This window comes from Phocoena phocoena, chromosome 17, assembly GCF_963924675.1.
Source record: "Phocoena phocoena chromosome 17, mPhoPho1.1, whole genome shotgun sequence".
Taxonomy (NCBI): Eukaryota; Metazoa; Chordata; class Mammalia; order Artiodactyla; family Phocoenidae; genus Phocoena; species Phocoena phocoena.
The window spans coordinates 35923795-35939912 of NC_089235.1; the positions used below are offsets into that span (position 1 = coordinate 35923795).

The following is a 16118-nucleotide window of genomic DNA, read 5'->3' on the forward strand; positions in this document are numbered from 1 at the left end:
GAATTGAAGTCTATGTTCCTTCACCTTACGTGCAGGTGTTTGGACCAATTGAGCATGGCAGAAGCGACACCATATTTGACTTCTGAGACTAGGTCATAAAAGACCATATGGCTTTCACTTAGGTCATCTTGTGTTCAGGCATGTCTGATAGTTTTAATAATAACCTATGTCGTCATTAGGGACTGGCAGTAAATATAAATACTACTTTTGTTGAGCAAGGCAAAGCATTCTATATAGAGAAACAGGATCCCTGAATTCTGTAAACTTGGAAAATGGTTTTCTTATAAATAACTTTGTATTAATTGGCAGAATCCATACAGCTCAGTAGAAATCAATGTTTATTTGGGAAATTCCTATGGTCTAAGATTAATAACAACTCAGGCGTCTGTGAAAGTCTTCTACTTTAAATCTGCTCACTATCCCTTCTATGTATTGCTGTTCCTCTGGATGGTGAATCTTAGCTCTTTAATCTCTGAAACTTTAAAACTTCACATGTTCAAATGATGAACTATTAGAGGCTTTCTTGTATACTGTGTGTTTTTTATTTATTTATTTATTTTTTGCTGTACGCGGGCCTCTCACTGTTATGGCCACTCCCGTTGCGGAGCACAGGCTCCGGATGCACAGGCTCAGCGGCCATGGCTCACGGGCCCAGCCGCTCCGCGGCATGTGGGATCTTCCCAGACCGGGGCATGAACCCACGTCCCCTGCATCAGCAGGCAGACTCTCAACCACTGGGCCACCATGGAAGCCCTGTATACTGGTTTTACATCCATATTATGGATCTGTGAAGCTTAACTATCTCAACTTGACAAAGCATAGGAGGAAAAAATATTTTGCCATTGCCTTTAGAAATACATGCTTTGAATAGAATGCCCTGACTGGTCATGTGGCACATACAAATACTTCCTATGGAAGAAAAAAATATTGCACACTAGTTGGTCTTCTGATGCTTAAAAAAGCCATGTAACACTCCTTAATGTTCAATAATACTGTCTTTGCAATTTTCAAAAGGGTATTGGAAGAAATAGAAATTTAAGTAAAAAAGGGACATTGGAAGTAAAAGAATGAGGTAAAAAAAGATAATCATCATCTATATTTTAAAGTCACAGATATATTCTCTTAGGTGTATCCAGATTCCTTACCAAGAACAACTGTGCTATGGAATATAAAAGCAAAAGTGAACACACTACACCACTCCTTCTCAGGTGGAAAACTGAGGCCCAGAGATGTAAAGTAACTACTCTGAGGTCAACAGCTAGTAACTGGCAGAAAGAATTCAAGTGTCAGGTCCCCCAGGCCAAACTACACCTGGTGGCAGATCATTTCTGAGACTATACAGGGATTTAGTTATATAATTCTTGAGAAACACATGAAGACCAGGAAGAGGAGATACACTTTTCACTTCTTTTTCACATGTTTATTTTTATTCTTACAAAGAAAAAAAAATTCACTTTATAACAGCAACCAGGGAAAGGAAAAAAAATCTAGAAAAGTGCCAAAGCAAAACAAACTCTGATGCACTCCCTACTCAATCCACCAAAAAAAAGTATGGAAGTTCTCTTGAAAGAATAGCAGGCAGAATGTGTTCCCTTTTAAGAACTATTAAAGGGTTGTCATTCTCAGGTTATGCAATATCTCTACATCCTTATAAAAATGGAACTCATAACAGCTGAGTGTAAAGCTGTACTCAAGGTTGTCTGATTTTCCCCAAAGTGGAAGGATTAGCATTTCCATTGATCACTTCGCAGACAGTAGCTTACTGCCTTCAAACATAGTTATGAACATCTGTCCTGCTAACTCTCCTCTCTAACATCTGAGCTATCTAGCTAACATCTGCATCTGGCAAATCTTGCAAGATTTTTACAGAATGCTCTGTCCTAGAAGTTTGACATTCCTGAAAAGAGTTTGAAGAATCCTTGGAAATAAATGAGAAGCTGAAAGCATCATCTCCCACTACAGTGAAGTATTACCATACATATAATAAATAATTGTTGAATGAAATGTACTCCTCAGGCCTGATCTCTCCCCAGACTCCAGACTTGTACATCCAATTGCATACTGGACATTTCCAATTGAATGATGACTAAAGGTATTTCAAACTCCACTTGTCTGAAACAAAATATTTATTTCCACTGTCCTTCTCCTCACCACCCCCGCAACACACATCCAACTCCTTCTGTTTGCCCATTTTAGAAAAAAGTGCAATTTTTTACCTAGCTGTTTAGGTCATTTTTGAGATTTGTGATTCCTTTCTTTCCACTGATTCAATCCATCAGCAAGTCCTTCTGCTCTATGCATAAAATATGTCCTGAATCTAACCACATTTCACTGCTTCCATCACCTATAGCCTGGCTCAGAACAACATTACCTCTTGCCTATTCCACTGTAACAGCCTCCTGATTAGTTTCATGTCTTATTAGCCTCTTACCATTTTTCACCCAATAATTCATTCTCCAAACACCAACCAGGATGATCTACTTAAATGTAAAACATTTAATATCTCGTGTCTCTCGTCTGCTCCAAGCCCTTCATGGCCTCCCATTATCCTCCGCACACAATCCCATTTCTGATGGTGGCCTACAAAGCTGCCATAAAACTTGTCACCCTCCATCTGCCTCTACAAGGATGAAGTACTAGCCACTGCAGTTGCTGACCTTCAACACACCCTGAAAGGAGTTCACGGCAGAGATCAGGAATGAAGCACTATGTCCTTGGGAAAAACTGGCAGAACAGGCCTTCAGAGAGTTAGGTATTTTTCAGGAGAAGATATTATGAGCCCAATTTCTTGCATCATCTCATATCTAGAAAAGCACTAAAATCATTAAAGGAGACATCTGCTCCTCATGACTAGCAGCAACCTTCTGCCAAAATGTGTGCTTGATTGCATGTATACCCCTTTCACTAAAATCACATATATACTGACCTCCCACCTTACCTCTTTGGAACAGTTCCTCAGAGGTATCTGAGGGGCTGTCTCCCAGCCTATATTTCTCATTTTGCCCCAAATAAAACTTAACTCATAACTCTCACATTGTGCATTTTTTCAGTTGACAAAGCTCTCCTGGACTTCCTAGTATAGTCCTCTAACTTCTTCTACCACACTCCCCTAAGTCACCACACTCTAAACAACTGTCCACCTTGTTTTATAACAGCATGTTTTGTGCCTGTTGTTCCAGCTGCCTGACACACGCCTCCCCTAAGTCTTCCAACAGCTGATTCCAACTCATTTTTCACGTCTCTGAGCAATTGTCATCTTCGAGATATCTTTCCTGAACACACTACCTGAAATACTCCCCACACCACCATTTACTCTATCCTCATGCCCTGCTTTATTCTCTTCACTCTCTGGAGTTATAATCCTTACCAAGGGTATCTCTCACTGAAATGTAAGCTCCCTAGCATCTGGAACAGTATAACAGGTGCTCAAATATTTGAAATGATAACTGACTGAATGAAACATTTCTTGATTAATGTTCTAAAGATGTTTGGTAGAGCCAGAAGGAAATGTGGGCATTATAAAATAGAATAAAAGAATCATAGAGCTTGATGCCTGCTGAATAACAGAAAAGGATTATAATAGGAAATGGGCTTGCCATAATATTGGAAAACTGGAAGCAGATAGACTTCAGCAACGTTTGGGCTCTATTTTCCCTTCATAAGAATGTGGTCTCACTGAAGGAGATTTTGATTCAAGAACAATTTTGTACAACAAGTATCTACTGTACAGCACAGGGAACTATATTCAATATCTTGTAATAAACTATAATGGAAAAGAATCTTAAAAAGACTATATATATATAGTATAACTGAATCACTTGGCTGTACACCTGAAACAACATTGTAAATCATTTGTACTTCAGTAAAAAACAAACAAAAAAGAACCATTTTGAAAAAAGAAAAAACTCCCTTAAATGGAGCATCAGCTTTAGCACACAGCACAATATCAAGCTTCCCTACTTTCTCAGTATCACAGCAGGTCCACACCCATATTGGGACCTTCACGGAGCTTCCGGTAGCTGCTATCAAATATGCTGCATCTATTTCCACTCATTGTGACAAACTGGTTTCTAGTGGGTTTCAGAAACCTTGGCAAATATTGATAAAATGAGAATTTAATTTAATCTTACAGTTGGTTGTGCATATAGTGTGGGTCCCTGGGTCTACATCATCTCTTCCTGCTGGTCCACAGCCAATCTTAAACTCCGCAAGGATGCAAGGAGGTTCCGAAATTTAAAAGACTGCCCAGGGCTTCCCTGGTGGCGCAGTGGTTGAGAGTCCGCCTGCCGATGCAGGGGACACGGGTTCGTGCTCCGGTCCGGGAAGATCCCACATGCCGTGGAGTGGCTGGGCCCGTGAGCCATGGCCGCTGAGCCTGCGCGCCCGGAGTCTGTGCTCCGCAACGGGAGAGACCACAACAGTGAGAGGCCCGCGCACCGCAAAAAAAAAAAAAAAAAAAAAAAAAAAAAAAGACTGCCCAAATAGATTCAAGGACTCTAACTCAGTGCAATGGACTGAATGTTGTGTCCCCTCAAAATTCATATGTTGAATCCTAACCCCCCATTAGGAGGTGGGATCTTTGGGAGGTAATTAGGTCATGAAAGTGGAGACCTCATGAATGAGACTAGTGCTCTTATGAAAAGAACCCAAAAGAGCTCTCTTGCCCTCCTCTGCCACATTAGGATACAAGGAGAGGTTGGGGGTCTGCAACCCACGAGTTCTCACTAGACAACAAATCTGCTGGCACCTCCATCCTGGACGTCCCAGACTCCAGAACTGTGAGAAATAAATGTTTGCTGTTTAAGCCACCCAGTCCATGGTATTCTGTTATAACAGCCTGAACCAAGACACTCTAGTGCCTAGTAAAACTCTAGTCTAGTGTAGAACATAGTTCCACGTGAAATAAAACTTTGCCTCACTTTAAAGTAAGGCACCATTTTTAACTTTAGATTTTTCAGGTAGAGGATCAGTAAAAATATACTTTATTTATTGTACAATTTCTAAGAAGTACAAAAGTTCATATTAAATAACTTATCTCTCAAACCAGGAGTCAATTTATTTTCTAGTCACCAAAAACATTTCCTCAAGCAACTTCCAATTTACACACTTTTTAAAGTGAAACAAGGTGAAAAGGAAATGGCAATGCCTTCTAAACTGCAATTATGTTTCATAGGAAATCTAAGTGTGTTTCAGAATAAAGGAATATTAACCTCTTCATTGAAGTTAAGTTGCTTTGAGGTAATTTTACAATTAAAATAAATGCACATTAGAGTATTACATTAGATGGAAATGAACAGTTCTTCAATGCTTAAAAAGGATTTGAATATAAACATCTTTTTTTTAATTTAATTTAATTTATTTTTTATACAGCAGGTTCTTATTAGTTATCCATTTTATACATATTAGGGTATATATATGTCAATCCCAATCTCCCAATTCATCACACCACTACCCCCACCCCCACCCCCCTTGCCTCTTCTAAACAAACTCTCACTAATAACCTCCATGGCACTAAGTTCAAATGACATTTTTTTAGACCTTACCTATTTGCTCTTTCTTGTAGCTTTTGACATGTTTGACCACCCCTTTCTCGAAGTGTTTTCTTCCCCTTGATTCTGTGATATTACAGTCCCCTGGCTTTCATCCTACCTCACTGGAAGACACTTATCAGCCTCTTTGCAGGCTCTTCTTAATCTGACTGCTCATTAAATTTGGGAGTTTCTCAAAGCTTTGTCCTAGGCTCTCTCTTCTTTTATGTTATTCTTTCTCCCTGAGTCTCATATAAAGCTTCCCAAACTTTTTCACATTTTGGTACACGGAGAAAACAACAATATTTGTATAGCTACTCAGAGCTGGAGGCCACTGGACTAAAGGCTTCTGCTACTCCAAGGACTGAGGATAATCCATATCTTAACACATGTATGTTCTATCTCATCACATTCCATGGAACACTGATGGGGCTTTGGGAAACTCTAAATCAAGATCCATGTATTTGGCTGTCACCAATATGTAAATAACATAGTTTTATATTTTCAGCCCAGATCTCATTTCTTAGCCCTACACCTGTAAATCCAATTGCTTATCTGACATCGCTTCTTGGATATTTGAAAGCACCTTAAATGTATCATGTCTAAAACTAAGCTCATGATCTGTATTCTTCAAAACCTAGTCTTCTTCTAGTGTTTTGCCTCAGTGTAGGCAATCACACCAAGTTGCAGAAGCCAGAATTCTAGGAAATATCCTTTCCACCTCCCTCTCATTCCTACATTCAATCTATCATCAACCCCTCTTCAGTAATTCTTAACATCTACATATCTCTCCACTTCTACCACCACCTGAGTCCAAGTTATCATCACAGTTTATCAGATTTGTCCAAATCATTATAGTAGCCACTCAAAGTCATCTATCCTCATCTACTCTGGCCCTTCTCTAATTCATTCTCTAATCAGTAGATAGAGTAATTAAAAAATAATAAAAGATCTAACCAGATCATCCCTTTGCTTAAGGCAAAATTCTTCAACATGACCAATCATCCCTGCATGCACTGATTAATACTTATTGTTCTGGTCATCTGTTGCTGCAGAACAAATCACCCAAAAACTTAATGCTTAAAACAACAATTTAATATTAGCTTTCATGATTCTGTAGATTGTTCAGACTCAGTTGGGATGTTAATTACCTAGAATCTGCCATGCAGGTGCAGTAAGAATTTGGCTTGGCTTGGAGTCATCTGAAGGCTCAAATGGGCATCCAAGATGGCTTCTTCACTCACATGTTTGAGGGCTGGTCAGGCATCCCTCTCTCCATATAGCCTCTGCAGGTGGCTAGTTAACAGTTCCTCAAAGCATGGCAGTCTCAGGATGTTCAAATTCTTATATAAGTTACTTTCCTCAGAGTGTACTTTATAAGAGACCAAGGCAAAAGCTGCAAGACCTCTTGTGACCTAGTCTCCTAAGTCATTCAGCTCTCTATTATCTTATTCTGTAGGCCAAAGTCAATCACAATGTCAGCCCAGATTCAAGAGAAAAACTATCTAAGGACTTGAATATCAAAAAGCATAGTTCTAAGGAGAGTCTCTGGAGAATATGAACCACACTAACCTCTCCACTCCCATTTTGCAGCACCTTCCCTATTGCTGTTTCTACTTTGACCACACTGGCTTTCTTTCAGTTCCTAGTACTTACTATACTCTATCCTGCTAAAGGCTTTTGCACATACTTTTTTTTTTTTTTTTTTTTTTTGCTTAGAGTGTTCTAATCCCCTCCTTGCCAAGTTAACTATTGCTAAGCTTTCAGAGCTAAATCAAGTCTCAGGAAAGCCTTTCCTGACCAGGTCAAATCTTTTCATTATATACTCTCATGGCGCTGGATATATTTTTAGCACTGTCCTCATCCCCACTGCACTTTTGCATTTGTTTGAATGATTATGTAATTTATGTCTCAATATCCCCCACTAGACTGGAAGAGGAGCCATGTCTGTCTTTCCCTTCTTACCACAGAGTTTGGCTAGTACTCCAATATTTATTTGCTGAATGAATAACAGAAACAAAGTAAGCAAATGAAACTATCTCTGTATAACAAAGTACTCTTTTCCTTATAGAATTATAGTGAAGTAGATAATCACATTCCCATATTCAATACATAATCAGACAACCCAAATATAAACCATTTTTCACAGATGACGTCTCATAAATTTAGAGGTCATATTCATTTGCCACATCCTTCCTATAAAATTAGCAGATGTATAAAGAAAGCAAACAAATATAGCCAAATTGTATGTTTTGTGGTATTTTTTCCAACCTCCTTTCAAATGAGCCTAAAACTCTCTTTGATTTTAATTTCTATGATTTAACAAAAGCTGACAAATATACCAAATGGGGCACTGTGATCACAGGAGAGGTGATGTCCTCCTACTCTATGCAGGAATCCAGTACTGACAGCAAAGACCACTAGAAGCATTCCACTTAGAAACCCAGGAGGATTTGTTACACAAATGAAACCAGATGCAAAATACTAACTGCTCCCCCACTACATTATCGATAACTTGTCTATAAATAAACACTCCATCAACTTTCAATCTGAAGTGGAATATTTCATCTTGGGGTGGGATCTCACATTCCTGTTCTTAGAAGGTTACACAAATAGCGAAGAGTTGAATTGGAGAAAATAGTCACTAGTTATGGCTATTAACCAGTTCTACGAAAATTTTTTAATGTCTGGGTAATTATAGATGGCAATTATCATAAACCAAAGTTCTTTCCCAAAAAGTACATTCTATTTCTGGTCTTTTGAATCCCAAGCTTCAACTCTACTGTTGTCAACTACTGAAAATATTTGGTCTAGTGACAGACTGTTTCTTACAATCTGAAATGATTCAACCATGCCTTTACTTATTCTTTTTCCTCATGTTCCATGAGGGCATGGATTTGGTTACTCTTGTTTACCTAGAGCAGTCTCCGGCACGTTGTCCCACCTGATGAATTACTGAATGAGTAATTAGCACTGTTCTTCTAGAATCAGATCTTGTGTAGTTACTCAAAATATTTATCAAGATTCTTATTTGTTATTAAGAAAAGATATTTTGCCGAAAATGCAAAAAAAAATGCCTTTTACTTCTCATTTATGCTTCTTGTTTCCTAGGTATTATGCCATATGAAATTAGTGTTTCTAATTATCTAACCTGTCTCATTCACCAGTTAAGAAAAAAAAAATTGTTCTACAATAGGCAGAAAGAGCTTTTTGCTAAAACATTGTTACAAACAAGACAACAGACCCAAAATGGAGTCACTTATGCCTCTCTCAGAAATGGACTCTTAACCCAATCAATCAGGAATCTCCTGATCAGCACTACTGAGGTCATCTGCCTGATAGGCCCCTGCCATCCCCTAAAGAAAAGTGACCTTGCCACAACCAATCCACATTTTGCTAGTATAACTTCCCTGTCCCACTCCCTTCTGCCTATATGAGTCTTTAATTTTGTACAGTTCCTTAGAGCTCCTTTTTATCTGCTAGGCGGGATTCTGCCTCATTCATGAATCACAAAATAAAGCCAATAAGATCTTTAAAATGTACTCAGTTGAATTTTGTTTTATAACACATTGAATTTCTTTGGTAAAAGTTTTCTGGAATGAAACTTCTTTTTCTTAGTGGCTGAGCTGAAACTTGTACCATATTTTGTGCTTTGAGAAGTCTTATCAGAATAACAACTATTTGGCAAATGATAAAGAAGTCTACAAGCAGGTCCGGGAGTATGACCATTTTTGTGGTATAATTTAGCCACTCTCTGACTAAAAATAAAAAACATAGATGCAAGATAGAGAGCATGAAAATCTGTTATGGGACAGTTTCTTAAATCTAAATTCTGTCTCTCAATAAATCATCAAATATTTTGTCTTAAAAGGGTGAATTGATGAAATTGAAACAGTCATTAAATAAGTGTTTAAACCTGTTGTAGACCATACAGTTTAGATAACAGTAAACACATTAACATCAAATTTGCCTTTTAAGGAAGTTCCCTCAAGAGGTGTCCTCTGACACGTGTTTAATGCTGACCAACAAACATGACTTGTGGGTTTTCTATGGGTGAGTATCTGTACCATTTTGCACCTTATTTCTCAACTCATTAAGCACACTAAATTATTCACAGCTAAACATCCTTTTCCTTTGTCCTGCTTCTTGTTAAGTGTGGATTAAGATCTAGATTGTTGCTTTTCAAGTTATAAAGTATTAAATGGAAATTTTAAATACTTGACAAGTTCGACCTGCTCTACAGTTGCTCCAATTCCAGACTTGAACGTAGAAAAAGTTGTGCTACAGGAAACAGGATCCACCCACATTTTCAAAGGCATTAATGTTTGCCTCCTTGGGTTTTTAAATGTCTCACATTCAGCCAAAAAGGAGAGATGCATTTAACCTACATTTGCAAGTGCCATATTTGACCAATCTTTTCACTACTCTAAGTGGTTTTTTAAAGTCTTGCCTTTCATTTTCTATAACTACTGACTCCGCCTTATTTCTACTATAGGAATCAACTAAAAGGCTTAGAACAAGGATAGATCTTTGAATAAATTGAATAGTTTGGTAAATAGATTTCCCCCTTCTTTCTTCAGACCCCATTGCCATCAAATCTTTCTTGATTCCATTTTACGAAGAGAAATAAATAGAAGTATTTATTTTATTAACTTGGGTTACTTTTAAAAGTCAATTTCAATCTCACTCAATGCACTCAATCTCACTGCATTTTTGATATGCATCAAAAATATTCCATCTTCTCTTCTATTCCTCATTTTACCACTAAAACTAACACATACTCCTTACAAGTAGAAGCAATAAGGAAGGGCAGAGATTTCAGACATGTTAGGCATATTGATTAACTCTTCTCCTTTTGCTAAGGCAATTCCCTGATTGAACAGACTACTGGTGGGTGAATGGTAGGAAATGCATATTTTTCAAGCTAAGCCCTTTCAAGGACAGATGCCAAGGTGAGCAGTACTCCTGGTTTCTCAGCAACGTGGAAGAATTTGTGAATGACTGTGAAAGATTTGCACAACCATCCAGCTGCACTTAGGAGCTGCTCTAAAACAGCAAAGCCCAACCTGGGAAATTCATGTCACATCCTGTACTCCTGGGTCAGAAGTGGTGAAATACACACACACACACACACACACACACACCAACAGCAGTGGATAAGACACGGTGCACACACACACACACACACACACATCCCATACCCGTGGGTAAGAAGGGGCGAAATACACACACACGCACACACTCACACACCCCACACTACACCACGAGAAAGCCCTGCGGTGAAGCTCTCAGGCAGGCAGGCAGGCTCTGCTTCAGAAGGCACAGTCAGCATCCCTCTCTCCCAGCCCAAGTGAGAGGCTGGCCTCCGCCTCAGAACTCCCTGGTCTTTACATCCTAGGCTTTTTCTTACAAAGTAGAAAGATCTATGCTGGCCTTACCTCTGGGGCTGCTTTCTTGTAAGTATGGTGGGGCCGTGGGAGTGACATTTCCAGAATGGGATGCGGAGAGCAGAGGCGAGCGTTCGTCCACCCCATCAGCAGCCATGACTGCAGCAGTGGCGCCGGGGCCGGGGTGGAGGCTGAGTCTGGGGTTGCGGCTCCGGTTGGAGGCGCTGTTAGTGCTACTGCCGCTGCAGCCGCCTCCGGGAGGACCCGGGATGTGTCACAAGGTAGGAGGCGGGCAGGGAAGGGGGATGCGGGATCGAGAGGCAGGGAAGAGAAGCGCGCTGGGAAGCACGCCTAGGGGAGGGGAGCGGATGAAGGAAAAAAAAAAAGAAAGGGCCCGGGAGAGCTGGGGGAGGGGAGAATGGGAGGAGCAGGAGCCCTGGGAACTTAGTAGGGCTGACTGGGAAACGCTGGGAAGGGAAGGTGCCAAGTAACCGAACGCAGAGAGGAGGTAAGTGGGAGGGAGGGGTTACAACTCTTTCTTCTTTGTACTTCACATTTGCTTAACTAAGGAAAAAGAAGAGTGAAGGGCAGCCTGAAAGGGGGCAAAAGGCCTGTGGCTTGATTACAGGAAAACTACAGCAATCACAAATCCAAGTTTAACTCCTCAAGGGAGGAAGAGGAGTTCTTTGCTGTCAAACTTTGCAGCAATTATATAAAGAAAACTTATTCCTGGGTTATCAATTCCTTCTCGAGGGCTGCTGCTTTTGTTAGGAAATCCTTTTTCAACATCTGTTGTCTAAGAGGACGTAAATTTTTGTATGAGCAGTGCCATTTCCTGCTTTTCCTTGTTAATTTTTAAATATCTGTTTGGCACTCTAGTAACTGTATCTTATTGAAACTATGCATAGTGTGTTGGTTTTTACAAGTTTAATTTAACAAAATAGGTTGTCAGTTTAGTTTTGTTTTTGTACTGTATTGTCCCTGACACATTTATGATAATAAAGTTTATGAATAATGTAAGACAAATAACTATTTTCTTTAGTAATGTCTTAAAATAATCATTCACATGTAAAACAGTATTAAAAACAAGCTAAGTACAGTTCTCATCTTGCTTTTTGTGTTTATTTTTTCTTTTCTTTTTTTGGTGGCTTGCTAGTGTGGTTTTAAAATCAAAGTTTTGAACATGCCCAGATAAAAAATGCAGTGGGAAAATAGTCATCGTCTCAAACCGATCATTTTTCTGCAATAGTTCTTTGAGTCATTCATCACATATTATCATATGATTACTGGTCTACACATATGAATAGGGGATGGTCTTGGTCTTCAAGATGTATGTGAGATAGCACAGTCAAAAACAAACCAAAAATGAGGCTGGTAGTCTTTAAAGGGGCTGGAGATTTAAAGGGGCATGAGTAAAAGCAAACTGTAGACATTTGAAACTACCTCTTATATTACGTGCCCTCTGAAGATACTCTTTATTCTGAAAATTCCATTTAGGCACCAGCTGGAAATCCTAAGGGAAAATCAAAGAATAATGTTTTCTATTATGCAGCATCCTTTGTGGATCAGTAGTATCAGGAGACAACACAATATAAGGATTCCCAGGGACTTCCCTGGTGGTCCAGTGGTTAAGACTCCGCACTCCCATGCAGGGGGCCCAGGTTTGATCCCTGGTCGGGGAACTAACACCTCACGTTTGGCAACTAAGGCCACACGCTGCAACTACTGAGCATGCGTGCGTTCTAGACCCCCCCCCCCCCCCCCCGCACTCTGCAACTAGAGAAGCTGGCACACCGCAACAAAGAGCCCTTGCCCTGCAACAAAGACCTAGTGCAGACAAAAATAAATAAATAGGATTCCCATAGGATATAATCCAAGGGCATTTATAGGTCTCTAGGAACTTGGAATGTGAGGGGTAAAGATGTAGCACTCCCTGCAAAAGTGAACAATTTACAAAAGAAACAACAGTGTTTTTACAGTTGCAGCCTAGAAGCTATTGAGATAAAGAAACTTTTAAAAAGAATCAACAAAATCCTATTTCTATACAGTTAGCCCTCCATATACATGGGTTTCCGCATCCACAGATTCAACCACAGGTGCAAATTTTTTGCAAAAAACAATTTCAGAAAGTTGCAAAAAGCAAAACGTAAATTTGCCATGCTCAGGCAACTATTTACATATCATTTACATTGTATTAAGTATTATAAGTAATCTAGAGATGATTTAAAGTATACAGGAAGATATGCATAGGTCATATGCTATACTGTGTAATACTACACTATTTTATGGAAGGATATCCAAAGATTTTGGTATCCTTTGGGGGTGGCTGGGAGATGGTGGTCTGGAACCAATCCCCCAGGGATACAGAAGGACAAAGGGCGATTTTATTGTCCTATCCTGTCACCTATCACACTTTATTGTAGCAGTGTATTTACATTTCCATTACCCACCCACCTTTTATCCCCAACTGACTTTGTGAGGTCAGAAACCAAATCTATCTCATTCACTATTATATCTCCAGTATCTAACACAGTGCATGACACATTAATAAGCACTTGATAAATGTTTGCCAAATAAATAACAAATGAGTATATGAACAAATCCTACACAGTCCCAGAATCTTACTAAAACAATTGTTAACGGGAAAAAAGTTAAGAGCGTTTCTTGACTTTTTGATGAAGATGAGAGTTTTGCCACCTGACTATTTTATTGTTGCATTTTATCTTTACAGCTAGACTTTCTTTATTGCCCAGGTAATAATGATCAGTATAAAGGTTTTTTTTTTCTTCATTCTTTACTTCTTTATATGACTTCTCTATTAATTTCAGAATTCAATTGAGGGTGATACAGTTAATGGGTATATTGAGATTATATTTGCAACAATGCCAAATTTCACAAAAAGTAAAAAACTTATTAGATGAGTATCACTTCATTCTAGTTTAAAGATAATTCTATAGTTTATGGTTACTCAGTAAATGTTAAATAATACTGATCAATCTAAGGCCTTTTATGATTATGATACTTTGCCATCACTATTCACTTTTGGAATAATTGTATGATTAAACAGATAATGTATGAGCTAGTAAGAGATCTATCTTACCACTTACTTAAGCTGCTTAAACTACAGTTCCAGTTATCTACTACAAAGTAACAAATTATATCAAAACCCAGTGGCTTAAAATAATGTGATTTGTTATTTTTCATGATTCTGTTGGTTGACTGAGTAGACATTCTGTTGCTCTTACCTAGCCTTACTTAGGCAGCTGCATTCAGCTAGCAGGTTGTCTGGGGGCTGGGCTCAGCTGATGAGACAGCTGGGATGGCCACGAGTCTCTCTCCATATAGTCATTCAAACAAGGCTTCTTCACATGCTTAGTAGCTCAGAGCAGTGTTCTAAGAGGGCGATTGTGGAAGCTATGGCACCTCTTAAGATCTAGGCTCTGGACCTCAAATAATGTTACTTTCACTACATTCTTTGACCTCCTTCAGCCTGCCTCCTGCCCAAAGAAAGCTGGAGGCCCAGAGACCTCTTTTCATGGTCAAAGGTAGTCACAAGGCCAGTGGAGGAATAGATTCCATATCTTCATGGATGGAGTGACAATGTCACAGTGCAAAGGGCTGTGGAACACAGGAAGGCATGATTCATTGCAGGCCATTATGTAGCAAGCTACCATAGTCTATTCTCTGGCCACAATGGTTCATGTCCCTCTCACGGGCAAACTACATTTGCCCATTCCTAAGACCCCAAGGTCTCATTTAATCACCAAAGTCATGTTTGTATATCTTGTCACCTAAATCAAGTACAGGTACAGGCAAAGTTCCTTGGGTATGATTCCACAGGTTCAGCTCCTTGGGTACAGCACCTGTTGATTCAAAGAACTGTGAACTAAAAAGACAAATTATGTGCCTTCCTCATCTCCCCCTGCCCCAGCCTCCAACATTTAACAGTGAAACACGAGCAGCATAACAGCAATAAACACTCCAATTTCATAAAGTGAGGGGAGGGAGCAGATGTGCATTTAGAATGGAAAGAACATAGTGTAACATAGTGTACACTGAACCACAGAATTCTGAAATCCAGTTGAGCATATGTCACTAGCTCCCTTGACACTAGAGCCAGGGAACGCTCCTTTATTAGGGCATAGTTCTGCTCTTAGTGTTACTGGGTTTCCTCATCTATTGCTGTCCTTGGCTCTCTGCCCTGCCACTGAGTTCTTTCTTTTCCATAAAGTACGACTCCTGTTTGTAGTTGAGTAGCTTTCCCAGTCTGCCTCCGACCCAAACAAAGTTGGAGGCCCAGAGGCCTTTTTAAAATTTTGAACTGTCTCTGTTCCTTTTAATCCAAGTTAATACAATTCCCTTAAAAACTTTGCAGGCTTCTTATAAATCTCACTGGGGTTTACTTCCTGCCCCCAAAGCCACAGACATAATTCTTTTTGAGATAGGCATCTCTCTACATTGGGCCACATTTGAGACCCTTCAGATTTGTAGAAACCCCTTTGTCTTACCTAAGGAAGTCTTCAAATCACTGACTGAATCTTTCAGAGGTCTTAACAAGGAGTTTTATAGCCATCCCCTTGGATTAAAATTTTATCCTGAGGCCATTTCTTATGTTAAAAATCTTTTACTGGACTGTTCTGAGTCCTCTATATTTCCTCTAAATTCTGTTGTAAACTGAAAGTTCTTTTTTAGTTCATCTCTATGGTAGGGAAAATAATGACCCCCAAAAGGTGTCTACACCTAGTCCCTAGAACCTAGGAAACCTTACATAGCAAAAGGGATTTAGCAGATGTGATTAAGGGTTGCAGATCTTATGATGGGGAGGTTATCCTGGGTAATCCAGGTGGGCCAATGAGTCTTTAAAAGCTGAGAACCTTCTTGGCTGTAGCTAGTGATATTCACAGAAGAAGAAGGAGGAGAGATTAGAAGTGTGAGGAGGACACAACCTACCATTGTTGACTTTGAAGGTGGAGGAAGGGAACCAAAGAGTGTGGGTGGCCTTTAGAGCTAGGGGTGACTCTCAGCTGACAGCAGCAAGGAAATGAGGATTTCAGCCCCACAAACACAAAGAACCAGATTCTATAAACAACTTTAATGAGCAAAGAAATTGTGAGCAAAGAAGAACATAGAGCATCGCTCATCACCCAGCTATATAAGGGTTAAGTTGAAACCCACTGCAGTCTCCCCTGAGAGGAATTCAAGA

General features: G+C 39.6%; 1 protein-coding gene across 1 annotated transcript in view; it reads right to left on the reverse strand.

Annotated features, from left to right (window-relative positions):
• Positions 1 to 11091, reverse strand: part of PIP4P2 (phosphatidylinositol-4,5-bisphosphate 4-phosphatase 2) — a 93235-nt gene extending 82144 nt beyond the window's left edge. The window contains exon 1 of the mRNA XM_065895537.1: positions 10967 to 11091. Coding sequence (XP_065751609.1) covers positions 10967 to 11072 — 106 coding nt within the window. The 5' untranslated portion in view covers positions 11073 to 11091. The remainder of the gene's footprint in view (positions 1 to 10966) is intronic.
• Between the last annotated feature and the right edge of the window lie 5027 nt (positions 11092 to 16118).